Source organism: Centroberyx gerrardi, chromosome 23 (assembly GCF_048128805.1).
Source record: "Centroberyx gerrardi isolate f3 chromosome 23, fCenGer3.hap1.cur.20231027, whole genome shotgun sequence".
Taxonomy (NCBI): Eukaryota; Metazoa; Chordata; class Actinopteri; order Beryciformes; family Berycidae; genus Centroberyx; species Centroberyx gerrardi.
This window is the reverse complement of record NC_136019.1, coordinates 19,093,558-19,120,848: the sequence shown is the minus strand read 5'-3', so window position 1 is coordinate 19,120,848 and position 27,291 is coordinate 19,093,558. Positions and strand designations below refer to the sequence as shown.

General features: G+C 41.2%; 2 protein-coding genes across 3 annotated transcripts in view; both read right to left on the bottom strand.

The window, feature by feature from the left end:
* The window catches only part of tbc1d14 (TBC1 domain family, member 14), a 44,459-nt gene extending 41,071 nt beyond the window's left edge, over nt 1-3,388 (bottom strand). Inside the window, exons 1-2 of the mRNA XM_071901369.1 lie at nt 3,353-3,388; nt 2,881-3,037 (exon numbers count right to left, since the gene is read on the bottom strand). Of these exons, the coding sequence (XP_071757470.1) occupies nt 2,881-2,929 (49 nt within the window). The 5' untranslated portion in view covers nt 2,930-3,037; nt 3,353-3,388. The remainder of the gene's footprint in view (nt 1-2,880; nt 3,038-3,352) is intronic.
* A 1,675-nt stretch (nt 3,389-5,063) lies between these two features.
* Nucleotides 5,064-24,066, bottom strand: kiaa0232 (KIAA0232 ortholog). 2 transcript variants are annotated; one of them, XM_078281835.1, is made up of 8 exons: nt 24,035-24,066; nt 16,017-16,600; nt 15,416-15,556; nt 13,504-13,573; nt 13,303-13,387; nt 9,768-13,146; nt 9,457-9,565; nt 5,064-8,414 (listed from the first exon to the last, which is right to left on the bottom strand). In XM_078281835.1, exons 2-8 carry the CDS (start codon nt 16,251-16,253, stop codon nt 8,398-8,400), a joined length of 4,038 nt encoding a protein of 1,345 aa, XP_078137961.1. In that variant the 5' UTR covers nt 16,254-16,600; nt 24,035-24,066; the 3' UTR covers nt 5,064-8,397. The 2 variants fall into 2 exon arrangements, with proteins under 2 accessions (XP_078137961.1, XP_071757472.1); XM_071901371.2 differs by lacking the exon at nt 24,035-24,066 and adding an exon at nt 19,200-19,313.
* Between the last annotated feature and the right edge of the window lie 3,225 nt (nt 24,067-27,291).

Below are 27,291 nucleotides of genomic sequence, written 5' to 3'. Positions count from 1 at the left end.
GGCCTGTTTAGATCCAGGGACAGTGGTGGAAAGACTGTGCGAAGATGAAAGTTTTGCCAAGTTAATAATCTGACCTTCATCTAATATTAACTGAGGATGACAAATCGGTAAGTGGAACCTGGGTAGGCTATTAAGGTGACAAGATTCCTCCAACACTTTTGGCCTACAAACCATAGTCAGCTTAAGTGCCTTCACCAGAAATAAAAGGGATATATCACCTGCCTCACCATCTCCTTGAAAAAGGGAATATCACTCAATTAAAAATTCATTTTTAATACTTCAAAATGAGCTTTCTCCTGAATCAGAAACTGTATGGCTATCCCCAGAAAAACCTCCCTGGGTGCGTCATTTCTTTCCCAGTTCACTCACAAACACATCAAAGTTTTGAGTCTCAGCCTGGGCCGAGAAACAAAGTTCCTCATGTTTATTCCTAGATCATAAGAATGGCATACAGGGATTCTTAAATTTGAGTGGTATTCACCTTTAAAAAGCTACTTCTCATAGGCCAGGATATTAGACAAGACAGACAAAGGGTCCGGAAGTCCAGAGGGGTGAAAGATGATCCAGCAGTAACCAGGCTGTAACTGGAGTCCGTACTGAAATGTGAACTGGTCTACATCATGCCTACTCTTTAACACCAGCTTGGAAGCTAAGCAGCTAGCGTGCAACTATACGAGTTCCTGAGAGATTCGTGGAGGGAGAAATTATAACCCCTTCAGTTATCCACTTGAGATACAAATAAAATCCATGTTACAAAATGAGAAATCCATTCTAAAGCACGTAGACGAAATAGGAGATTTGCAATAGCGGAACTGCTTTGAATTTTAATAAGGCGTACTGTCTATGCTTGCAGACAGTAAGGGCTTTGATCACACACACTGTCTTTTCATGATGAGTTTCAATGGACTTTCCAAAGTGTAGGACAATAGATATCCATGCGCAGCTCGGGGAGTTGCTTCCTGACTGCACCACCTGCTGCTTGGAGCTGGATATGAAGCAAACCTCCAGAGAAATAAATATTTGAATTCAGTTTCTTCTTCCAAGTTGAATTCGAGGTCTCTACAAGCAGAGCTAAGGGTGTCATTGACTTGTACTTGTCAATGTAACTCAAAGCCACTGGTACATTTCTTTAGCAACTCTCCTCTCACATAAGGTTAAGGTGCAGTAATTGAGAGCATGTTAGAATGGCAAAAGGGTAAAAACATAAAAGTAGCAAAACCTTACCTACCAAACTAAATAAAATGTAAAGGTCAAACCCTATCCTAATACCTAGTTCTTTCCAAATGACTGAAATACAAAGCCAAGGTCTTAGCTAAGCTCTAAACCCTGACCAGCAGGTTGTCATGTGAGCCTGGTAGACTTTGTCCCAAAACAGAGCTACAGGTTGTTCCAATGCTACTGTGAATATAAATAACTAAAACCAGAGACAGCCACAAAATGTAGTAACTAATTATTATTATGAATTACTGCAGATGTACTTTGTTATATGTCTAGCTATTCACTGATTTGGTAAAAGGTGTTTTGGAAAATATTTTTGTAAAATAATAGTTAAATACCATGCCACTTATAATGCCACTATAAATCTTGTTTGCCTTAAAACTTGTTAGCCATTGACATGACTTTGCTGTGAAGTCTAGTCCATATTGACAATATTCTGGCGTAGACCTACATGTTTTTGTTTTTCCCATCATGAAAAAGACCAACGTTCCAAACACTTGCATATGGTTCCATATTTCATACCATGAATCTGAATCCCAATTGAAACGCACTTGTGTGGCATCCTTTTTACATACACATATAATTGCCTGCTTAACTGAACCACTCATTTGAATAGACAAGAAAATCCGGCCCTGTCACATAGTCATTACACCATTATCAATAGGCCGCACAAGCTCACGCAACATCCACTTAATTCCAGGTTAAACAAAAGACATGATTTATTTCAGTGTGTGAATTTTAAATGTGATGTTTGAATGTGGGAAAAGCGCTTCAGTAATTTTGGGTCAAGGGTGATGGCATATGGGTCAATTGTATAGTACAGTGAGTGGAGTGAAAGGGGGGCCAGCAAAATGAGGAACAGTTTAATTTCACTATTACTTCACTCACTACAAGTCAGCCCAGTGACAAAATGTGTAAGGATGACTGTTTGGATCATAAGTTTTACTCTCCCTACTGATGTCACTCCACCTACAGTATAGACAATTATGCAATTCTCTATTAAAATTAGAACAACAAAAATATTTTCAGATGGCAAAAGCATATCTCTTTAGAGGTGCTTGAAATGAAAGTGTTTGTGAATTCCTTGGTTTAGGTACAATAGGACCAACTGCATCGCTTGTATGGATAAAACACTGCGCCAATGTCTATTAAAAAATCTGACAGTTTATTGTGGCCTTGTTTACCAACAAAGGTACATACACCACCTAATATATAAATGAAGACTTTTCTGAATAGATAGGAGCCACTCTTCAATTCGTCATACATATAATCCATCAGGCATCACTTTTGTTTCATTATAATTTAAACTTCTGGTATTCCTACAATCTTCTTCCACCTACACCTTGGTGGGCGGTAGCGAGCAGTGTGAACCAGCTATAAAAGTTGAAATTGTATTGAAACAGGTGCCGCTTGGTGGATTACATGTATGCCGAATTGATAATTGCCCATTAACGATTCTTAAAATTTGATTAGTCATAATTTACCAATATGCGAGGCCACATTAAGATGCCAGTTTTTGAATGGAGTTTGGCGTGACGTTATCTTCATACCGGGGAGAACGCCACGTATCGGGGCAAGCAGAGTCTATGTGTGTGAGTGTGTGAGTAATGCATATTATGTAGGATACACACACTGACTGAGACAGTATATCGAGTAGCCTACCACACTGGCTTCCTCTCCGGTCCTGGGTGTCCTGCGTCGTGTTCGCCATGCTGCCTGTTGATGCTACAGGTGGGCGGCAGGTAGCCGGCCGGAGTGGTCCATGATGATGCTCTGACTACTGCTGCACCACCATCACCTCCCTGCCTTCTCAACGTACCTTGGTGCACGTAAACAATAACAGAACAATGTCATTTCATGTGATAAACACGTTAATTCACTGTAAGAACGCTGACGTGACGGCTAAAACAAACGCCACTTCGAACCGGACTTGCTCGCCAAGTGCACTTGTCCGTTGACGCCAACTGATTTACCAGCGCTTCCTCAAGTGTAGCCGAATTGAATACAGAAGGCGAGAGACATTTTTTTTGCTGTAACAACACCACTACGGCAGACGAAACACTTCTTCAGTGTTAGGAATTATATGAATCAAAACACTTGGTAAGTTTATTTGGTATCGTTAACACCAACATACCTGTCTCGACGCTTCCGCCGCCATTTTAAAACAAACTTATACCCAGAGTGCGGTGTAATCGAGCCAAGAATGTTCACAGTGTCGATGGATTCACCTGTCTGGACCTGAAGGCATTAATAATCGACCTTGCATCCTGAGCTGCAGCAAGAGACAAGTACCTACCTAAAATCTCAACACATGGACACATTTTGGTAAGAAAAGTGAACATTTCCTTTCAGCTACCTATTTTAAGCTAATTTTTAAAACAAATAATCACTGTCTTGATATTTGTTTAACCACTTATTGACTATTGTTCAGCCATAGACTGTAAATAGACTGTTTTAGACTGTTTTTGAAGGCTGATAGGCTACGAAATATTTTTGGATTAAAGCTGCCGATATTTTGAGTCAACTTTTAATATTTTTTAAATTAACTGTATTCATGCCGGAAAATTACATTCATGCCGGAAAATTACATGCATTCAGTGTTTCCCACAGAATGTTATTCTTGGAAAAGCCTCTGAAACAGCATTTAGCCCAACATAAGATAATAAAACTAATTATTTTAGGTGGCTTGGCAGCTCCTGACCCACCTCACCTCTTCAATAGTAGGGAACTCTGGGATATATTACTGCCTCTAACTGAAGGATTCATTCACAAAACATTAATGAACAAATTAATAAAACAAAACATGAAAAGGAAATAAAATATCATTGCAGGTTTTACAGAATATTTTTGTTTTGCTGTGGCCAGGGAGGAACCTCCATCATATCTATGGTGGACGACATATCTGATATAGGCCTAATATCGCTCCAATGTAGACAAACAGATATCGTTCTAACCCTAGTATCGGCATTACTAGAAAGTTTGCCCTACTATTTAGCTATCGCTAGAGAAAAACTTAAAGCATAACAAATGCACAAGTGATGGTAGGCTATCACTATTCTAGGGCAAGGTCAATCACGCAAAAGCCTTTTGATGGATGTGGTAGTGAGCCTATAACATTTTGCACAACAGTATGTTTTGAATAATAAAGAATTTATATTCTAGGGTTAGACCGATATATCAGGCCAATATTGGCCTTAAATATCGGCCAGTCATGGGAACCATTGCTGATATGGAGGTTCCTCCCTGACTACAGCTACATAAAAAGTATAAATATTGCAATTAAATTTGATTTACTTTGCATTTTATTTATTAATTGTATTTTAATTGTTTTATTTTTTGTAAATTAGTCCTTATGGAGGCCCAGTTTCCTACCATTAAATGGGGTGGGTCACCCCACCTTAAAGAGGTGGTAATGCTTTGAAAAAATAATTAGTCTGGGTTTGAATGTAAAGTTGTAGTGACACATGGTCTAAATACTATTTCAGAGGCTTTTCCACCTTGCCAATTACAAATAAAAAACTACTGGGGGGCACTGATTACTTTTTTTGGCATTAAAATGGAAAAAAAAATTAAGATATTAAATATTGGCACAAAATATCTGCTATCAGCAGCTGCAACAAAAAAATATCAGTCGACCCTATGTAGGTACTGTATAATAAACAAGTATTGGCTCCTTCTACTACCCTCTTTATGTACATGGTTTCTCAGTCAGAAGGCATTAGTTGACGCTACTGCAGCACCATCCTGCCCTCTAGTGTCAAAATATGTGGCTGCATATACAAACACACTTACTACAATACAAACTACACTACAGTAAAGCGCTGTAGACAGGCAATTACACAGGCTGATGTTTGGTTTATTCCTTTATTAGATGTTAAGAAACTCCACAATGAAACAAAATAATTTACTCAGGGTGTACATGAAATTAGAACAACACAACCACTTGGGACAGATGGGGTTTAGGAGCATAGAGATGGGGGGGGGGGGGGGGGGGGGGAGGAGGAGGGGAAATGAAGGGGCATCATCTAGGGAATGAAGAGACGAGGAAAACTCAAGTTTTCAGTGTTGGATATGTTCTTCAGACCACAGTGCAATCAAAACTCAACGATGTTAGACCCTGTCAGTGTTGTTCCAAATGCATACCCTCAAACTGAATGCATTTTCTCGTCGAACATGTTTCAAAACACAGCCTGACAATGGAAGAATCAAATGGAGAAAGGTGTGATGCGTTCCTTTCAACTCCCATGTAAGTGCTTTTTGTGACTCCGCTTCTTACACACATTCACTGACAGATACACACACGCACACAGTCACAAAATATTCTTTCAATCACTGATTTAACCTCACTTGTATTTTTTGAAACCAAAACATTTTGGTTTTTCCAACATAAAGAGATGGAGTGTGATGTTTGCATGCTGCTTTTTAGAGACATTCCATGGTTTATTTTTTTTTCTCTCAGCTGTCCCTCACTCAAAAGTAATTTACATGCAAAATTAATTGAATGACTTTTCTCCATATACTCTTGAATGTTTTAAGTTTACATGCGCCAAGGTATTGCATAGAACTGAGGGCTCTTGAATTCCCCTCCACATTGCTTATGCAATCTACAATGGCTTGGTTTGCTCTAAAACTAGCTCTAAATTAATTACTTTACAGTAAACTCTGTGTTTTGCTTGGAAATAATAACTCCTGTCAATAATTTCTGCTCTACAATCAAATAAAGATTTTGCATTAATGCTTGAATGCACTGTCACAGATTTGAGTGTAGCTTATGCAGTATGCTTGTATTAAAGGATTCCTGAGTGTCTGACGACTGTCAAAGAAAGATAAAGAAACCCTGAAGTCGGAGTTGCCTTTCATTCATGTTTCAGTTTTACACAACAGTTGACCAAAGCTAAACACTTAGTTGGGTGGAGGGGGGGCAGACATTTGAGGTCCTTTATCAGGTAAACTGGCATTGGATCGATCAAACCTTTAGGACATTACCATCTTCACATTTTCAAATGAGGAAACCATTTCAAAAGCCGTGTTCACAATGGAGACACCTTGACCTGCGACAGTGCATTACAGCAAGTCTGCTCACACTGCTAACAGACATGTTTTTACCGCCCAATGAATGCATTACAAATGGTGGGATGGTGATTTTTTTTTTTTGTTATCTGTGCTTTAGTTTCATGGCATCATGCGGCAAAAACGTTACCCTGCTATTGCCCTCATAACCTGTTCAAAAAATACTGAAGTTAAATGGGGAAAGCAGAAACAATGACGAACAGCAGGGATTACAAGACGTGCAAGAAGAAATGCACAATGCATTTATCTGCAGATGTGTTAACTCAATTTAATTGTCAATGCACAGGCCTCAAAAAACGATCAGTCCAACCACACCTCGAGGGTTTTATAACAGAAATTTGTTCAGGTGCATTTCAAATTTAGGGGGCACAAATGCATTTGCATTTTTGTAAATGTACGTTTTTGCATACATTCACATTTCTCTGAGATAAAGTTCTAGCACACTCATTTTGAACCAGTGTCTTTACAAGTTCAATGCAGACACACAGACACACATACACACACACACACACTGTGAGACATTACTGGATATTTCAACAAGTTATATTGTAAACCAAAAAATAAAAACACACCTCAAAAGAAAAAAAAAAAAGCATTTGTACCTTAGTGTAAATATGCCATGTTTTTGGTTTGACCATTTTTTTCTCCATTCGATTTGTTATACATATTTAGTTGCATCTTCACTGACTTTAAAATCAGTGATGCCCTTATCCTTCCACTTGGGGACTCTTGAACTATTGAAAGAATATGTAGAAATGTGAGGTTTAAATACCTGTAAGTACTTCTGGTGTTACAGGCCTGACAACTAAAAAGTTAAGAGAGTTACCTTAAAACAAAAACCAAGCCGCGTTAAGCAAGAACCGCGATCAGCCAAACTTTTTTTTTTTTTCTTCTTTTCACAATTTCGCAAAAGATATTAATGGATTCTGACTCTGTCTGGACTACAAACAAAACTAGGCTATAGCATCTACTCATCACAGCCATATTATGGAACTGCAACTTCAAAAGATTTTTTTGAACATATTCATAGCACCAATTGTTTGTACCATAGAAATTACAAAAACAAATGTTTCATTCAATTGCAACACATAGGTGTCTGCAGAAATGGCTGTAGTCATGTCTTTTTGTGATGGGCCTTAACCCCCAAAATGCAAACTTTTTTTTTCTTCTTTTCATTCTTTTACAGCATTGCATTTAAGTAGATTTTTATTAGTATTTTTTGCCAACAAAACTCCTTATGATTTCCTCTTTTTTTGGAATATTTTTTTTTTTATTATTTTTGCCTCACAAACCATACTATGTCTACTACTAGCTTTTGAAAGACTATCACCATTCAAAATCAGACTCATTTATAATAACTTTTCACACGTGGGGAATTTACGGATTTTTAGAAGAAAGCTGCACACATTCTCTACTTCACATTCAGAAAGGCATCCAAGCTATTCAAATTAACTCAAATTCTTACACAACAACTCAAAAACCTCAACATCCTTATATTGTCTTTCTGAACAGAAGATGGAAAATAGAGGATGCAATAGCAGTTGTTTCATACAACATTATGAACCACTGCATCACAGTTAGGTCACAGAAATTGCTGCAGGTTTAACTAGAAAAAGAGGAGTGAGACTTGCTGGACGAACATACATGCACAACCATTCAGACACCACCAACTACCAGTATCCTAGTTCAAAAGCAAAAAAGGTGGGAAGAAAACTGACAAGGATAGAACAAAAGATTGTCCCTAATACCTAACTGTGAGTCTTGAATGAGGACCAATGTACAGAAGAATCAACTGAAACAAATTCTAAAACGCCTAAAATGCGTGTCCGCACATGGCATCACTCAAAGACATGGAGAACATATTTTTTGAGTTTTCCTATTTTCGCTCACTTTTTGTTGATCTGATTGTTGATTACACAAGGTTTAAGTTAGTAAATGAAAATCAGCAGGGTTAGGGGTGGGTTGTGGAGGGGTGTCTCCTCAGAACAGTAGCCTACGGTAGGTTTTCCAGCTCTGAGATGCCCCTGAATCTTTGCTGGTAGAGGTCCAGTCACAAAGGGAGAGGCACTTTCCTCTCGACAACAGGCGTCCTCTGCAAAACTGGAGTATTCAAATGTTGCTGCTCCCTGGACAGAAACATAAAGCAAAATGGTGAGATTGTTGCACAAGGAAACAGTCAAAGTTATAATCCGCAACTACATTTTTTAAAATAATTCGGATATCTTTGGTGATAAGCGGTCATTACTGTGGTGTTTTGCACTGCATTTCCAAGCGATCACTTTGCAGAAGTGTCACCAGTACAACAGCATCTGCCACACCCCCAAACAAACAAGCATGGGCTGTTCTGAGACTATAAAACAATGTGATAACTGTTTAGTTCCATTTTTACTGCATTATTACTGCTCATGCTAACCCAGTTCTTCTCCTATTTATTCAAAACAGAAAAGTAAAACACATCACTTCCTCTGCACCAGAGGATTTTTCCCCAGGAAAGATCTACCCTACACCAGGTGTTTAAAACAGCAAATGTAAAACCTTTTATGAACTGGATATACTGTAGGTTGAATCAGTATAGTGTACTATCAATCAGTGATAGAGAGAAGCAAAATGGACATCTATTTATATGAAAATGTAGTGGATTATTAGTTTTAAGTGACGCCTCAGAACAAACATCTACATGCCAATTTGTCTTAAAAGTGCAATAAGTGATATTTTTTACTGCCCCACAACACAAAATTACCATATTATATCTGCAGGGGGCTGACAGGGTTATTGATCAATACTAATGACTCAAAAATTACTCGGACAAGTGCTGAGATTTCTGGCTTTCAAAACTCACTTTCCAGCCCGTACTCTGTTTTGGGAAAAAACTGTTGTTGCAATTCCTACTGGCCACAGACAGAGGTCGACAAGTCCTGTGTTACATAATGCCCCTTTAACACTTAGAACAAATCTGCCAAGACTGATCACCTCCTAGATTGCACTGACTGATTTCATGACAGAAGCTAAATGACAGAAACATATACTGACTGATTTGATGAGCAACATACTAACAAGCTACAAGTTGATGTGTTTAAGAAAAGTACACTGAATAAAATGGTGAATGGTGAATATGACGTAAAATGTGTTTTTGGAGAGATATTCAAATATGCTTATGTGCATGTTTACCTGTACATTGAGATCCAGGGAAAAGGGGGGAACAGAGTGTGTTCTGCCACCAGCACTCATCTTGCTGGTTGCCAGTTCCTCCCTGTCCACTTATGTTCAACAGAGGGAACTAAACACGACAAAAAAAGAGAAGTGATTAGCGTGTCTTTCAGAAAACAGACTGAGAGACTTCATTTTCAGAGGCGAGAGGCGGAACCCATTTTACAGCTGATGCTAAACACCATGAAATACTGCATGGTTATATTTTTGCTCAATGCTCTTGCACACTGAACACACCACAATCAGAATGCCAATTTTTAATTAATTCTCACCTCCGGCACATCTCCAACAAAGTCATAAGCAATCCCATACTTGGGGATCTGACCTGCTGGTGCACATAAGCAGGTCTCCTTTTCTCCTGAAGATTCCTCCTCTTGAATCTTGTCGACTGAGACGTCCACCGGCCCGTCTGCAGTCGATGCGGTTGCCGCCTTTTCGCAGTCTAAGCAAATCTCTTGCTCAGCAATTGGCAGGAGGGTACTGGAGCCCTCCTGTGAATCCAGAGAGGTCTGGGCACTCTTCTCCATGCCAGACTTCTTTAATCTGGGTAAGAATTTACCAGATTCCAGTTCTGACTTCCCATAATAAGGGCCCTCACATTCTGCATCCTCCTCCAGAGGTTTGAGGTCTGCCTGAGGATCATCAAAGACGTCCACCGGCGCCAGGACGGGAAAACTCATCTCCTCTTTCTCGGACTCGGCCTCTGAATCACTTCCCCCACCAGGAGACAACTCTGAGGCCGATATTGGTCGGAAATGAGTCCTGGGGGAAATGCGGATGGCCCTATACTGCGTCCGGTTGATGCCATATATTCGTGGGTGGAAGGCTTCATTCTCAGAGTCAGAGCAGAGTATAGATTTGGGTTTGAACCCTGGGCTGAATGAAGCCATGTCCTCAGGCTCAAAAGAACACTCGACATGGAGGACTTGAGAGAAGGGATTGTTCAGGTTGAAGGACGCAAACGGGTATTCTAAACCTTGCTCCTCACTGTGCAAGCCTCCGTAGGATCCAAGTAAATCTTCATGGAAGATGAAAGAAAATCCCTTATTCAATCCGTCTCCACCTGCTCTAATGGCCTGGTCACTCTGCCCAAAGGAAACAAGAGGCCTCCACAGGGGCCTATGCCCAGGGGCAAAGCAGCTGCCGGTGTTCATGAACACATCTGTGCCGGTGATGGTAAGCATGTCTGAGCTGGAGGCAGATGCGGCTGCAGCGGCACACTGTAGCAGGCTACCTTGCGTTTCACTGGGCGGCACAACGGCCCAGTTCTTATCACCGCTTAGCGTCTTTAACTCTCCATACACCCCTCCTAGGATGAATGATGTACTCTCCTTGTCAGGGTTCATGTCCCAGGGCTTGGACGGAGTCATGTAGTCCCCAGCACCATCTATCTTGGAGAGCTTGTTTTTGGCTAAGCCCTGCTCTTCTTTCTTGCCTTCCCAAAGGTGATACTCTGACCGCTGCACTGCCTTTTTCTGAGGTCCCTGAATTGGACCTCCTTTAGCCTGCACCTCAAGACAGCTGCAGCGGTAACTGCTTGACTCGTCTGAGAATAGCCCCTCAGTTGACTTTTCTGCTCCTTGCCTTGACATGACAGAATCGCCATCTCCAATTGCAGTCCAAATGTCCTTTATTATCCCTGAGCTGTAATCATCACTCTGTTGGTTTGTGTTGTCCGAAAACATGCCAGTGTTGTACTGTTTGCTCTCATCCTCTTCCAATGCTATGCCACAAATGGACTCCAATTTAGATTTCTTGGTGAAGGTCTGATTGGATGCCGTGCTAACATTGGCCTCCTCACACTGACGGCCAGTGTCTTCCTGCAAAAAATCCAGGATTTCATCCTCTAGATAGGTACCAGAGAGAGGAGGGATTATACAATCAATCTCTTCATTGCCAATTTGAGCAGGATCCTCTGTTTGAATATTTCCTTGCTCATTGTCTGAACGTGTCTCCTCCGAATGCGACCACGGACTGCAAGTTCGCGTTGAAAGGTTAGAACAGTGTTCAGTTTCGTCAAAGGCACTATTTTTGGTCCATATTAGCAAACGAGACTGTTTATTAGAATGTGGATCGAGACAGCTACTTGAATCTGTGTTGTTTTCGTGACCAACGGTGAGTGAGTCGCGGGGAAAAGGTAAAGTGGGGCTATCATACTGCAGCTCAAAAAGAGAGAAGCAGGACGAGTTCAAACCAGGTGGTTCACTGGTGGCTTCAGGAAGATGTGTCTCCTCCAGATTTCCAGATAGCTTGCTCAGGGTGAACGAAACACTGTCAAGAAGGGGGGAGAGCCGAATGGGAGAGTCTCCTACAAAGCTTTCTCCATCTATATCTTCTGAACTAGAGGGTGAATAACATCCCCAGACTTGAGCCATGTTTTCAAGATCCTGCATTAAGAATCCAACAGATCCCGAAGCTTCCTGCGAGTCTGCCCTTATTGCACTTTCCCCTTCCCGCTCAAAGCCATCTAACACTAAACAACATTCTGCCTCAAGGTCTCTTTGCTCTTTGCTTTTCTGTCGAATCATGCTCAAGATCCGACTCTCTTGTATCGAGTCTGAGGCACTAGTATCCAATATGGATTGATAAATATCAACTTCATAGAAGTGAGTGAATTCAGACAGATGCTTGTCATCTAAATCTCTACTATCCTCTGGCTGAGGGCAGCTTGAGGTCCCAGTGAGTTCAGCAGCTTCATCTTCTGCTTCGCCAGGCCCTTCCACAAAGTGTCCATCCACAAATGAGCCTGCTGCTAGGTACGCCCTCTGGTAGTTATCATTGGCAATGCAGATTCCCTGTATTCTCTCAGGTAACCTCTCCATGTCAGTGGACAAGGCAAAGCCATCAGGAGAGTCCACCTTGCTTCGATATTTTGTTTCCAGCTTGCTTTGTCTGCTGCTGAAAGGTACAAAATACTCTGTAATGGGCTCAGTGTACCAAAGTGGCTCCTCCATGTACTCCTTTTTGTTTCTGGCCTCAACTCCGGACTCTTTTGCTTCCACCCAGCCTGGATCTTTACGAATCTCCTTCAGCGGTCTCTTCCCCTTTTTGTAAAGCTGTGGTTTGGCAGGGCCTCCAGTGGCACTGCTGCTGCTCCCTCCTGTATTCCTTCGCTCCTCTTTGTCGATAACCTTTAGAGCCAGCTTCACCTGCCCGCTGTTGCGCCCTCTCTTACTCTTTCCAGCCTCCCTGGACTTGTGCCTGATTCTAACTGCCTTGCTGCTGGACGATTTTGAGTCACCTTGGTTCCCGCTTGAGCTTGAGCCCGCCTCGCTAGAGCCAGAAGACCAGGATCGGGGCCGGTACTTGCCCTCGGATCTGTGCCTTGTCTGTCTCTTTGAGTGGACGGCAGATCTGTCCTCCGCTGTTGCACCACCATGGTATCGGTTTTCTTTCTCCTTCTTGCTGCGTCGTTGCTGGCCTCTCTCGTTGGTTGCAGTAGTGGTGGGACCACATGCCTCAAGGTTTCTCTCCTTCGCAGCCTCACCCTCACTGTTGCAATCTTTTGGGGAGGAGGTGTCTGTGCTGGTCTGTGGGGCTGCAGAGGACGATGAACTGGAGTATGCGCAGGCCTTCGCCTTGTTCCACACCGTCATGATCTCTTGGAGACAAACAGGTTTCTCTGACAAAGGAGGAAAGGCTTCATAATACCTAAAGCCACAATGAGAGAAAAACTTGATTAAAATGCATTAATAATAATAGCATGGTGCAAATGAACAAATGTATGTGTTAATAATAGTATGGTTCAAATGAGCCCTGTAGCCCAATCATTGAAATTCATAGGTACATTATGACCATGATGCTTACATTTCCACCTGGTCCTTTGAAGAGGGGGACTCAGCTCGCTCCGGAGACTGAGAGCCATCAGATTTCTTCCGAATCTGTTTTTCCTCTGTAAAGTACAATATCATTACATATTAGGAGAGTTATTATTCAGTTTTTTTTCTGTTACTAGTTTGCACTGAAAAGTTTAGCCCTAAATATGGTAATAAAGGGAATCAACCAAACCTTTCTGTTTGTTTTGGATGTCCTTGAGTTTGGAGCAAAGCTCCTCAACCAGGCTCTCAATTCCAGAGTTCTGCACAGATGAAAAAGAACAGATTTATGAGACATATTGTCCCGTTGGCCCATATATACCATTTGCAACCAATTACAAAATCTACTTTCCTTAAATACTGTGAACCAACACAGAGAGTTAGAGTACACAGAGTACATTTCATGATGCCAACAAATTTAGCCATGGTGGTGTTTCCTACAAAACACTGTAGGAAAGAAAATCTTTGTTACATCTTTTCAGCATCAAAAGAGTATTGTCCTAGGACTAGGCCTATATTGATGGCATCGGTTGCATTTAACACAAATTATTTCCTGTTCAACTCCTAACTTTTGTTTTTGCCTAAATCAACCCAGACTGATGCCAAAATATACAGTATAGTAGCCTAAAGTATGAGCAAAGTATGTGTTCCCAACATCAACTTTGACCCCAATATAAAATGAAAGAATGAAAGGCACGGGGTTGACACAAGTCATACCAGCTGACTTGTGAGAGCTTAGGCATGTTCTACCATGACTGTGTTATATTTAGCTATGGGGCAGAAATGCCTTCAAAAAAAAAGAAGACTAAGCACAAGTGATTGCCTCACTACGTTATTTTAACACTTCTGAAGCATTGAACATTTACCACATGTCCTATCTGCCCTACTGCCTTCCTTAAATTGAGCAATGTGATACATGAAAAGAAAAAAACATCATCTGTTTATATGTAAACAACAAGGCTGGGAAAGAACTAAGACAACCATGTTCAAACGCCTGCTCAGACCAAGGCACTGTCAGAGCAAATACCCTCAAGAGGATAGCCGTCAACTATATAGCTTATCCTAAGTACCAGCCCTGCCAGAATCTTTTAGCTCACTCATTTCCTGTTCACTCTTCCAGAAAATAATATTCCTTACCATGCCACCCTGTGAAAAGCAAAGCAAAGTTTTCTCCCCTGCCCTGTGTTTCCTCTTGCATCATTGTGCTAATGCCGGTCAGCTGACAGCCGACCGACTCTGCTGCTCACTGCTGCAATCCCGTGCAGCGTGTGCTGGTTAAAAAATAGACCGCAGAGTCCAGTCCCCAGAGAGGAGCTCAACACTCCTCCTCTTGCCTTGCAGACCCTTCCCCCTTCCCACCTCCAGCTCTACGTTGTCTCATTCTCCACTACAGCCTGCCTCTCATACTACTGCCAGCCACAGAGGAGAATGTCAGCAACTCACTCTGTTGCTTTTTTATTCACAAAAAAGGCATGGAATACAATCTACTACTGTTGCATATGCTTACATGCAAAGGACATTCTTTGAAGGTCATACATTACAAGTGAGAACAGTATTGGTTTATGTCAAGGAAACAACTTTTTACTGCCGACCTTAATATAACCTTTCCGGTGAAAACTAATTGAAGGTGTGGCAACCCAGCCAAATGAGGTGACCAGACAATGACTATAAAGGTCTTGCCTTGTTGAAGGCTTTACTCTCTCACATGGGCTTGGCTTTATCCAATGTCTATTCACCGTGATTTATGCAATTAATATGTGCATGACTGCACCTTCATAATCAACAAGGCATACTTACAGTAACAAATTCCTGACACAGATAATTAAACAAATTACACGCCCATGCTTTCTGTATTCTGAATACATTTCATTCAAAAGTTTTATACAAGATGGGGCAGGCCAAATAGTTCCAGCTTTAATTAATGAGTAATGGCCATAGTTTGCATGCCTCCAAAGAAGAAAAGTGGTTCAATTTAATGAGTAATTTTGGGAAGAGACCACACACCACAGAAATAGAAAACACTGAGTAACACCAATCCTCATACCATATACAGAGACATTAATGAGAATCAATTGGTTGCAACACTGGGGCAGAATGATGCTTACTTCATCAGATGCAGAACGGAGGCATTGCACAGCGGCTTGCTTCTTCATTTCCTCTAGACTCAGGTCTGTCCCTCCTTTCTTCTTACTCTTGCCCCATTTCTTCCCAGTTCCCTTCTCCCAACCCAAGAAGATGTCATTTTCCTGTTAAATACAGACAACAGTCATTCACCAAAAATATACTACGGAACAGAAAAGCAGGCATGGGCAAAGCTAGATAATCAAAATCATGACTGCATTACATAAAATATGTATATTATATACTATATGTTCATAACATTTCAATTAAATGTAACATAATAATATGAACACAAATGGTAAAAAATGTGATAATGAATGGGAGAAATGAAGGAAGAAGGAATTAGCCAATGCTACCAGTGGAATAATGTGAAATAAAGTCCTTAGATCATTGTGAACTTCTCCTGACAAAATGGCATGTTCCACTATCTAGGGCAATGTGATATTCCCTGTCCAACCTTTTCTTGAATGTTGTCACATGCCCACTGATTTGACAATGCAAAAAAAAAACAATATCAACTGGGCAATCCTTTTCCGTGCCACATGATTTGACTGAAAATGTTTCCTTATGGTTGTTGGAACAAACCTGGTCCTGCAGGTCGTAGTCATAACTGTCATGCAGGAGAAGGCTGAGGACATAGCGGGTGTAAATCATGGCGTCGATCCCGCACTTCTCCAGCTCCTGGCCAAGCCAGCTTTGTACTGGACCCAGCGACTGGAGTAGGGACATCTCTGAGGCAGGCAGGGGGCCCACTGGGGGGTAGGGGCAAGAGAGGTTTTCAGGAGGAGCAGGACCGTCTGAATCGGTGCTCACTGGACGCATGGGACCTCAGGTGTTGGCCATTCTCAGGTGGAGCGGCATTGTGACGGGTGGTTACTGTAGGGCGGTTGGTGGGAAAGGGTGTGGAGAGAGGACGAGGCAGAGCCTATCTGGAAGGTGGGGGTATCACTCCAGCAGGACGCACTGAAGGGGCTCTACATGGGGAGGCATGTAGATGTTCTTTTTTTCCTTTTCTCTTTTTTATTGCTTTGAGCAAAAAAGGGGACTTTACTCGTCAGGCATGGCTTATGCTGATGAAAGATATCAGCTGGTGAGCAAAACACAAGTCGTGTTTGCGTCTCAGTTGGAGGGGTCCATTTTGGGGCTACGTCTTACTTCACCGGCACAACCTGAAACAGAGCAAACAAACATGCATCAGTTTCTCTGAAATACTTTCAATGTCGAAAGCAGGTATCCCACAGCACTAAGATATAGTCAAAGACCGCATTCATAAAAAACCCACAGAGCCAAACATAACGGCAAGAAACAAGGCCTATTTGTAAAAAAATAAAAATTGGCCAAGGCATGTAGTCACAGCTTTCGGCAATGGAAATCATACTATTTTCCTTTATTTTAAATAGTAAATAGATAGGATGACAAATGTTGTGACAGATCCTGCCACCGCAGAGAAGTTTTGCTTTGTCCCAAAGGATGGCTTTTAATGACTGTTGATAGTGCTGCTAACGGACACCAGCAAGCTAATGGGCTCCTGAGAGAGCATGGGCTCTGCATATAATGCAGACAGCAGCCACCAACATGACACATAATGGTGGTAAGCCCTCTTTACAAGTAACAATGAGCAGGATACCAAGAATTACCACTCTGCTGACCTGCCACAGTACTACACCCCAACCAGAGGCTTGGATTTTAACCATGGCAAGGGGCTGGGCAATAATTACTGTATATTGTCTTTCAGCGGATTCATATTGTGATGACATTGTGATATCGTGATACACAATTCTGTTGTCTTAACTGATGATAACAAGTACAATTGTATTAGGTAGATAGGTAAGAAACATTTTAAGTAATATTTGAAAAAATTTCAACCAAACCTTTTCTTCTTCTTTTTCAATTGACATCACACTTAACATTACTATGCAGTTCAATGTGATGAGCATCAATTTGATTATTTAACATGTAATTTTGCATGTTGTAGCCTATATAGTTAGAAAAAAAATCCTTATATTATTATCTTGATATTGATTTCAACCAGCCCTACTGTGGTGTTGTAGGTGCAAGTAGGTGTGTGTGCAAGTATATAACATAAAGTTATTCAAGTAAGTCTGTGTAATACCCCCGTGGTTAAGTAAATGCAATGTAAATCGAGAAGTGACAGCAGCAGTGGTCATGAACAGGTCTTTCTGAAAGACCTGGATGACAGCCAGGCTGGTTTTCAACAGTGTGCAGGTACTCTTCTTCCTCTACAGAAACTTTACTGATTACTCCCTCTATCACAGTCATAAACCAACAGCTGCAAAGTTTCAATCGGGAGCCATAAAGCCAAAGAATATGTCCTGGATTAGCACTCATGACAGTACAGCAACAAGCAAACTCCAGCCGGTGACATGACTGTGTGGGCAATAGGCAGTCAAACAGACGCTTGCTGTCAAGTGCATGTGTTTCATATGGCAGCAGTGGATTAGGGAACCAACGTGAAGAGCAAATGGAGGCTGCACCGATGTGATTGGCTGGCCCTCTCGTCACTCAACAGTGGCATATTATAGGCTACCCGTTATAGTCGTCAAAAGGGCAAGATAAGGAGCTTTGCAGTACGTGACCATATCAGTTCAACAGTCAATCCGATTGTACAGAACAACACTCTGTTAGTATAATACGTCCAAATGGACCAAATTTGAAAGGTTAGCTTCATCGATAACTGCTAAATATGGCTGACCAGTGACTACAACCCAGCTGTTTTTTGTGTGCACACTAGCCCCGGCAGCTAGCTGCTGACTGTAATACACACATGCCAACTTTATCTTACGATCTGCGATTATAAAAGACAGTTTGTCTGGCAAGGAAAGGAGCAACAGAATACACTTTGTTTAAAGTAACTTACTAGTACTTTACAATGGATGTGTCAGTTACGCTTAACTAACTTATTATTATTATCAGACATTAACGTCTTCGAGTCCGGTAATGCAACTAGGGAACAGCAGGTTACGGTATTTGGGATTTTGATTAGCGTTCGTTGCTAATGTTAATTTATCATCTACCCAGCGAGGTGGAGACAGCTGAAATGTTTACTGCATTCACAAATAGTATTAATGTAAGCTAGCTAGCGTTGGCTGCTTCACTTAGCAAGCGGATGGCAAGGTTAGCTGGACCACCGACCTTTAGCTAATGAGCTAAGTTAGCCAAGTTAGCTACTGAGGACAGCTTGCCTGCTGTCATTGAACAATTTGTTTTTTCTTTTATGATATTCTACATAACTGGCATCACCCAGATAAGACAAGACAGAATAATTTTTATTTTAATGAATAATGTATTTAATCAGACGTCGCGTAGTTAGATATGTGTGCGGGCAGGTGAACGTAGGCTGCTGCTATGGTGAAATTAGAGCACTGACTGTTCCCCATTAAATGGCTAGCTAACATTAGCATGCTAGCCAAATCCAAATAACATTGAGACATTTATTCAAACCGAAAACAGACCGTATGTAATTGTATACGTCGATAAACAAAATTTAACACAAATGTCTTATTCAAATTCAAACTAACGTTAGCTAGCTAGCGCGTACGCTACGCTAGTTGTTGTTGTGACCAAGGGGAGGAGGAGCGGCTGCCCCGGCAGGCTATCTGGGGACTGTCAGACGTTTTTCCTTCAAAAATGTGCGCCATATCGTCCGACAGTGAAGCAGGGAGCTGACTAAAAATGAAACACCAAACGAGAAAATAAAACATAATACTACGAAATAAAAACTCCCATTCGGTTCGCCGAATTTCCTACCTGCCGTTGCTTGAAGTAAAGAGGAGCAGCGAAGGGGGAGCGGTTACTTCTCTCCCGCTGCCGTTCCGAGCTCGAGCTCCGGAATCCGCTGCGGTAGCATCGCGTATCATGGACGCCGACAGAAATGGCGCTGTTTTCACAACCAGCGCTTCTTCAACAGCGTCAAGGAAACTGGAGACATTCCGGCTCAAGCAGGAAGGTCATTCCTCGACGACACATTACGTCTAGAGCCAATATGTCGGCTATTGAAAGCCGGTTTCATTCAGAGAAACACTGCTAATGCGCCTCCCTCCGCGTTCGTATCCAAGCAACAAGGCAAACCTCTGCCGTCCTGTTCGTAGTGGGTTTGATTCCTCCGCTAGAGTATTGCATCAGAAGCCCAAATAGTACTTTCATTATTTCTACTCAGATTTAAGTGAGTAAGGGATTGAGTGGGGATCAAGTAGATTTGATGCAGTCATAAATTTGTGAGTGGAATTACTATGTTAATTTCTTAATCGAATAACTCTTTCCCCTCCCCTCGTTTGTTTTATGAATGAAAATCCCCCAACTGTATGTGTAAATAGGCAATTGTAATATAACCAGGTTGTACATGACACAATAAAACACTTGGTAAAAAATGTTTATTCCTACTATATCCATTTTTCCCTGAACTTACTTTATCATTCTAACTGCATTTTGTTAAGCATTTCCACACATTACACTTTTTAGTTTCAACTAAGTTCATACTATTAAGTGCTACACACTTGGAAAAGTCACAAGTAAACTGAGTTGTAGGAGTCAAAAAAGTGGCAAAAATTAGATTTGATCATTAAATGTTCATGTAAGATTTTTTCTTCCTATTTAATAACTGGATTACCAGCAGAAGGTCTTGACACATATCTACCATTACAGGGAATTATTCTGTATGGCTGCTATTTCGGGGAATTAGAGGATACACACACACACACACACACACACCTCTTCATTATTGGTAAGGACAATGCATCCATTCAGGCATGTGCACAAATAGGATCCAACTGACAAACACCTGCACTCTATCAGAAAGTGTCCTTTCCGTGGTATTGATTTATGATTTGAACAAGTGTAGTACCAATGGTAAGACTAGCTTCTGATCTAACTGATGTCTCTGTTGAATCAAAGCAGAATATTACTGGAGCTCTCAGTAGACACCCTACCCCCTTATCTTGCTTAAGTCTGACCTTTCTTACACTTTTTCTTGTCTAAACCGCAGACTGGGATGACTGTGACTTCCAAGAATAAGCATAGACCCAATTACTACCACTACTACTACTACTACTACTACTACTACTACTACTATTACTACTACTATTATTACTGTTAATGATACTACTACTGCTACTACTGCTACTACCACTATTACTACTACTACTATTACTACTGTTACTACTAGTATTACTACTACTGCTACTACCACTATTACTACTACTACTACTACTACTATTATATTACTACTACTACTAGTACTAGTACTACTACTACTACGACTACCAGTGCTACTACCACTGGTACTGCTACTATTAATAATAGTAATAATAATCATAACTGGGGGATTTCCAGGACAGTAACAGTGATGCCCTCCCATCACAGTATGGGTACATAGTGTGGCACACTTCATCTGTCCTCTGACCCCAGGGTTCGTGACCTATGGAAATAGGTTGAGTCAAGCCCTATTGACCAGCTGTTTGACCCCCACACACACACACACAAACACACACACACACACACACACTCCCCCTCCCTCACTGCCTCCCTGCTGTGTCACCAGGAGTAATTGTCTCTGAGTGTGTGTGTGTGACAGAGAGAGAGAGAGAGGGAGGGAGGGAGAGGGAGTGTGTGGTGTGTGTGCATGCGAGAGAGAGTGTGTGTGGCGTGTGTGTGTGTGTGAGAGAGAGAGAGAGAGAGAAAGCAGGAACAAGCGGGAGAGAGTGTGTGTGTGTGTGTGTGTGTGTGTGTGTGTGTGTGTGTGTGTGTGTGAGAGAGAGAGCAATAAATTGTGTGTCATAGCATTGGCTCCATATGTACATGTGTGGTCAGTGGGATTGAAGTCAGACAGCATTGCATTATATTTCTAACTATATTCACATATCTAATTATGTTCTATTCATATTTTCTCATTCTATTCTAGTCGCCAGGTCCCTCAAGGACAGAAAACTAGACTATTATTGAGTTCTTTATCTGAAAGTAGAGCTCTGCAGCCGACGGCCAAACACATATTGACTCTCTAACACAGAGGCCCGGTCGATGAGGAAGTTGTGTGGCTTTTCACCATCAATGTACACACACTGCAAAAAGATATCCATCTTAACAAGTCATTTAGTCCGGTGCTGAGCCTTAAAATCGTACTTTTCTTAAAACAAGCGAAGAAATCGGGCCAGTGGGGTGAGATAATGCCACTTGTTTCCGATGCAGTTCCCCCTTCTTTGGAGAATTTAATTGACAGTATCGTGAAATACGGCGTATCAATCCACTAGTCGCTTCATGTAAGGCAGCTCATTTGCATTGGAAACAAGTGGAGCCGTCGCTTCCCATTGGCCGTTTTTTTCACTCAAGAAAAGTATGATTTTGGGACTCAATACCAGACTAAATGACTTGCTAAGATGGATATTTTTTGCAGTGTGTGCTGAAAAAAACAAAAAAAACACAGGACTTCCTCATTGACCAGGAGGGTTCTGCTTTGAGAATTTCATCGAAACAAGTGACAAGTCTTGAAACAAAGCAGGATAAGGCAGATTATTTGAGTCGTATCAAGATATTGTCACTTGCTTCGTGAAAATGTAGTGAAACATGCTGTTTTGCACTGGAAACAAGTGACATGATCTCACCCCATTGCAAAATTATTCCTTTTTTGTAGATTTTAAGGCTCATTACCGGACTAAACGACTTGCCTTTTTTTTTAAATTATCTCTCGTCTACTCAGTTCTCTCTCTCTCTCTCTCTGTGTTTCTGTCTTTCCTGTCACTGATACTATCTCATTTGAACTTCAAGCCGGCGAACGCACGACATGCAGCGAGTTGACATTTCGAAAAGCAACATCTCAATTTTGCTGTCTTGAACCCCCCCCCTCCACACACACACACACACACACACACACACCTCCAATGGCTTCTCATTTGCCGGCATTAATTGAAAGTCAATTCAGAACAGATGGCGAAGTTGGAAGATTCCCCATAATCCTCTCCTACGGGGGGGGGGGGGGGGGGGGGATGTCAGGCCTCTGTGGTAGTGAGAGTGAAACGTCTCTCATAGCGTTTCAGGTCATGCACATCTTTGCACTTTGGAAGCTTGGATTTCTAAGGTTCTATCAGGCTTTTTTTTAATCAAAATTGAGTTATCCGCATATTCATGATGTTTGAATGTGACTTCATGCTTGTGCGGTGTTATTTTAAAAAAAAAACAGAACCTTTCGGGGGTTTAATATTTAAAAAAAAAAAAATAAGATTTTGCCAGATGGGATGTCAAATCTGTGATGCTCAGCACTGCACTCCACCCAGATAGAACCTTGGAACTCCCAGCTCATGATTTGCCTCCCGGGTTAATCCCATTTCGGTCATAGGTCAGGAGTTAGATAAGGTTAGACATGTGGTACACACACCAGCTTGTTTACATTTTGTCCATGTCCTGAAAAAAACCTCATGTCCTCATGGGGCCTTTTTTGTTTTGTGTATTACAGACATTGTTCCACAAACTCTTTTTTTTTTTTTCCCACAAGGGCCAGTTAATGTCAGTCAAAATGCATGGGAACGCTAAAAAAAACATAGCCGGCATGGGACTCAAGTACGCTTCAGATGATATGGGGTTTTGGATGGAAGCTGCCAATAGTCAATATTTTTCAATTTGACCATTTTCATGCCAAAAAATATAGTAGTATTCAGTGTTTCCACCCAGAATTGTATTATTGGCAGGGTGGAAAAGCCTCTGAAATAGCATTTAGACCATCATGGGACACTAAAACTCTCCACTGAAACCCAGGATAATAATAATAAAACATATTTATTCATATTTGTGTGGAATCTGATCAAAATATCTCATTAGAATCAGCTCAGGTTAAGGTCTTCTCATACACAACCAGTGTAGTATTGATCATTCTACAATTATACAATAAATATGTAATGAAACTGCATCATATAATCTGATTTTTTAATAAAAGGCCAATATCAGGAAAGCAATATAGCAGTTTTTCTAACTTGCTGGTCAGAGTTTATTTCAGGACAGTGAAAATTAATAACATGCCAGGCTTTTAAAATTTTATTTTGAACCGCAGCCCCGATTCTGTTTCAGATGTAAATGATTTTTTGTTGTTGTTGTGGTCATGCTGTAACCAGGCAGTCACATGTCGATTCTAGCCTCCTGACACACTTTACAGCGCACTAATCCTTTCACAGAACCCCAAATGACTCCTATTCAAGAAGACCAATCACACACTGGCGTCTTTATCCAAGCGACCAATCGCTGTCCTCCAGGAACAATGACGTCCCGCCCAAACAAATCCATATGTTTGCAGTTCCTCTTTTCCTGTTGCTGAAGCTGTTCAACCTGTTTACCGCTGTCTGCACTCTGTCTGGAGTGTGTGTGTGTGTGTGTGTGTCTCTGCATGTGTGTGTATGTGCCTACATACATGTACGATTTCTTCAGCAGGAAATCATCCGGCTGAGTGTTTTTTTTTTCCTTCTTTCTTTCTGTGCTTGTAGTTACGCAACACATCCATCACCCTCGGTGGCACTTAACCTGTGGGCATGAAGAAAGGGAAAAAAAACAGCCACAAACATAAAAACAAGTCTTTTGAATATAATGAATGAGTGCACGTATTTTACCTGCAGCGCCGATAACCTCAGCTGACTCTCCCACATTCCTCCACTTGCTTGTTATTGTAGTCGTGCTACGTCTTGCAGAGGGGGGAACCGCACTGAAAACGCTTAAGAACCAAAATATCACAGAGAAGGGAAGAGGGGGGAAGTGTTGCGTCGGGCAAACACAGGCCCACTTCTTGTTTGCTGAATACAATTTTGGCCCCAAATTTGTCGATCCTCCGATGTCGACGCATTACTCTATCTGTTGCATTTCGAAAAAGGCAGGCGTTCCCACTCTTCTGTGCTTCTTCTGTCTCCCTGTTTTCACATGATCCTCATATGATTCTGATCAATAGGGAATCTTTCTCTCCCCCTTTGAGGCCTCATTTGGATGCCGCCATGCTAAATCTACACCGACGTTTCAAGTCCAGAGCCACAACTTGTGAAAGCGCACACACTTCTGTAAAAAATACAACAACAACAACAAAATGGTCACTATTTATTCATGTGTATACTGTGTCTTTTTAAATCTTTTACATGTTTATTGGTCTGCATATGTTGAATAGAGGCCATTCTTATGTAAATTCTGCTTTTATTCAGTTTTTAGAAATATAAGAAACTCAACTCAACATAGAGAATCTGTTCTGTCAAATGAGTGGCGATCATGGATAGCGACTCCATACCAAGGTTACTGTAGTTTGGGATTTTTCATTAGCTTTTACTTTTAAATAGTTTTAGATGTTTATTTTAAATTTAAATTTCGTTTTAGTTATAGTGTCCTCTACCTTTGCTGTATTGTTTGTTTTCTTTTTTGTAATATTGTTCACGTTTGTGGAATCTGCCTATACAATTAACAGAGTGAGCTGAGTGACTGACTGCACCTGTGTCATGGCCTTGTCCATTTATATGCTTCCAATCCATGAGCCTGTAACAGCACTGATGAAAGTCTTGTTTGACTGAAACGTTTGCTTTGCTTTTAACCTCACATTGTGCACTGAGCACTTTTTTCACTAAAGTATGGAATAAATCCAGAAGGCATTCATCTCAGTGTGATGACTGCTCTTTGAGGCTTCTGGTCCTCCTGTTTTTTTGTGTGTGGGTAGTACTACATTGACTGTTTCTATGATTTTTCTTACCTACACACCAAATATAAGACATTTTTTTGCTTTTGCTGGCAAAGTACTTCGCTTCTCTTTTTTGCAAATTTAGTTTTAGTTATCAGTGTGGGTTTGGTAATTTTAGTTCAGTTTATTTATTTATTTTTAGTATTTAAAGGTTAGCTAGCTAGCTAACAGCTAGCTACGCAACAAGCTACGCTAACAATGGTAGCTAGCTCTCAGCTCATGACATACACTCGCTCTGACCAGAACTCTAGTTGCTCTGTTTTAGAGTTCAGGACCGCTACCGCAGCCAGCGTGGCTTTTAGATATAAAACGATTTAGCAGTGGTTTTGGTTGCAGGCGAACACACACCCACTACCAAAAGGCTGACACCCAGAAACGTTGAACATTCAGAAATTAGAATATCCAGGCAGAAGGCAGGGTCTCTGCAGACACACACACTGTCACACACTACCAATGAGCCAATGATTGAGTAGGATCACTTTTGGATTTATAGTTTATGCCATTTCAAGGGGGAAATGCCTTTAGTATGCCTGCTCAGTATGCCTTTAAGATATAGTGATATCTTCAATTCAGAGCAGGTATTTTGAATATGTTTGCAACAGGTACTGTGTAATACAAACGGTAAATCATACATTCTTTATTTTTCCAATGTTTTTACAAGAATTTTTCACTTATCGTTCAGCAAATACGCTGACATTTCATTCTCTTTCTAGCCCTGCACATAAACAAAAAGATGAAAACTAAAAAAATGCACTTATTTTTTACAAGTAGGCCTAGACAAGATAGCTTTAGTTCAGTTTAAGTTTCCACAAAGTCTTGTTTTTATTTTTACTCCACTTCGTATAAATTTACTCTGTATATTTGCTCAAGTACTTTAAAGGTCCAATATGACTCAGCTTTCACGATTTTGTTTTCAAATGTACTTTGGCTCAGGATAAAAAATAATGTTCTTCATGATGTTTGGCAAATAAATGTAGTTTAGTAAAAAGGTTGTTTATCGAATGAACGTCCTCACAATACTGGACTCTGATAGGCTCTCCCATTCAAATGCTGCAAACTGGCCTGATTGGATGGATTTCAGTAATTCTTTAGTGAGGGAGCCAATCAGGACCAAGTCCGCTGTGATGCGTTTACTGGAGTTCTGCATAGTCTGAAACTGTCTGTAAAATAGGATGGATTTGCACTGCCATATTTCACATTTAATAGGTTCCTCAATATTTAATTTTACTTAAGTACAAATCTCAGTAAGACAACTGCCTTTGCCACAATACTACTCAATTCACCTTTATGTTATGCAGTGTACTTCTACCACCACTAGTAGCTCTTATTTCCAGGTCACTGAGTTCTTTCTACACAAGGTCACTGAGTGCCTGCAGCCCGTTAAATTCTCTGTCTGTCTTCACTTCTGTAAAATAAGTAAAATTCCTGGGTAAAAGGTCTATGATCTGTCTGGCTTCAGCAGAACTCGTTAGTTCTCAGTCTCAAAGTTAATGCCAATTCCCCTTGTGACTCAATCACTCCAGCAGAAAGATCAATCAGTAGATCAATCAATACACATCAATCAGTCTGACAGCTTATGGTAGTCGCTCTCTTCCTATGCATACACAGAACCACTGGTGAACTAGCACTAACAATGAACTCTTCCCCTTTTTGGTATTGTATTGAAAGATGCACTCATGCAAACACTCATTCCCATCATTTGATGCTATCTGACTGTTGAGATTTGCATATTGTGAGCGCAGGAGAAATGGTGTGTGGTTGTGTGACTGTGCTGATCGCGATCTTCACCCTCCAGGACCTCGGCATACCGCAGCCGCGTCCAAAATAATAAGCTCATTCGTTATACAGCAACTCTTTGGGCTTGTTGGGTGGGTTAGTTATTGAATCCAGAAGCTGCTCACTGTCATGTGAAAAGTCATTTACATGTTCCAATGATTTACGCCTCCGAGTTTGAAGCGAGTCGACTTCAACTCTAGTGTCGAGCCTCTCGCAACGAGAGAAAACCCGAAGGCATTTGGAGCACTGAAGGATTTCTACTGGTGCTAATGGCTTTGGATGAATTCAGACATGTGCTGCCCAGTGATGTAAGGGTGAGCTATCTCTGACAGTGTGTAAATGTGTCTGCACTGAAGGCCTTTTCTAGGGCTGCTGGCGATA

Coding starts and splice junctions, on each gene's coding strand:
- kiaa0232 (XM_078281835.1), bottom strand. CDS start 16,253: ATGCGTCCAGTGAGCACCGATTCAGACGGTCCTGCTCCTCCTGAAAAC. Junction 13,147..13,302: donor TCAAAGGACCAGGTGGAAAT/GTAAGCATCATG, acceptor TTGTGGCTTTAG/GTATTATGAAGCCTTTCCTC. Junction 9,566..9,767: donor TTGTTGGAGATGTGCCGGAG/GTGAGAATTAAT, acceptor TGTCGTGTTTAG/TTCCCTCTGTTGAACATAAG.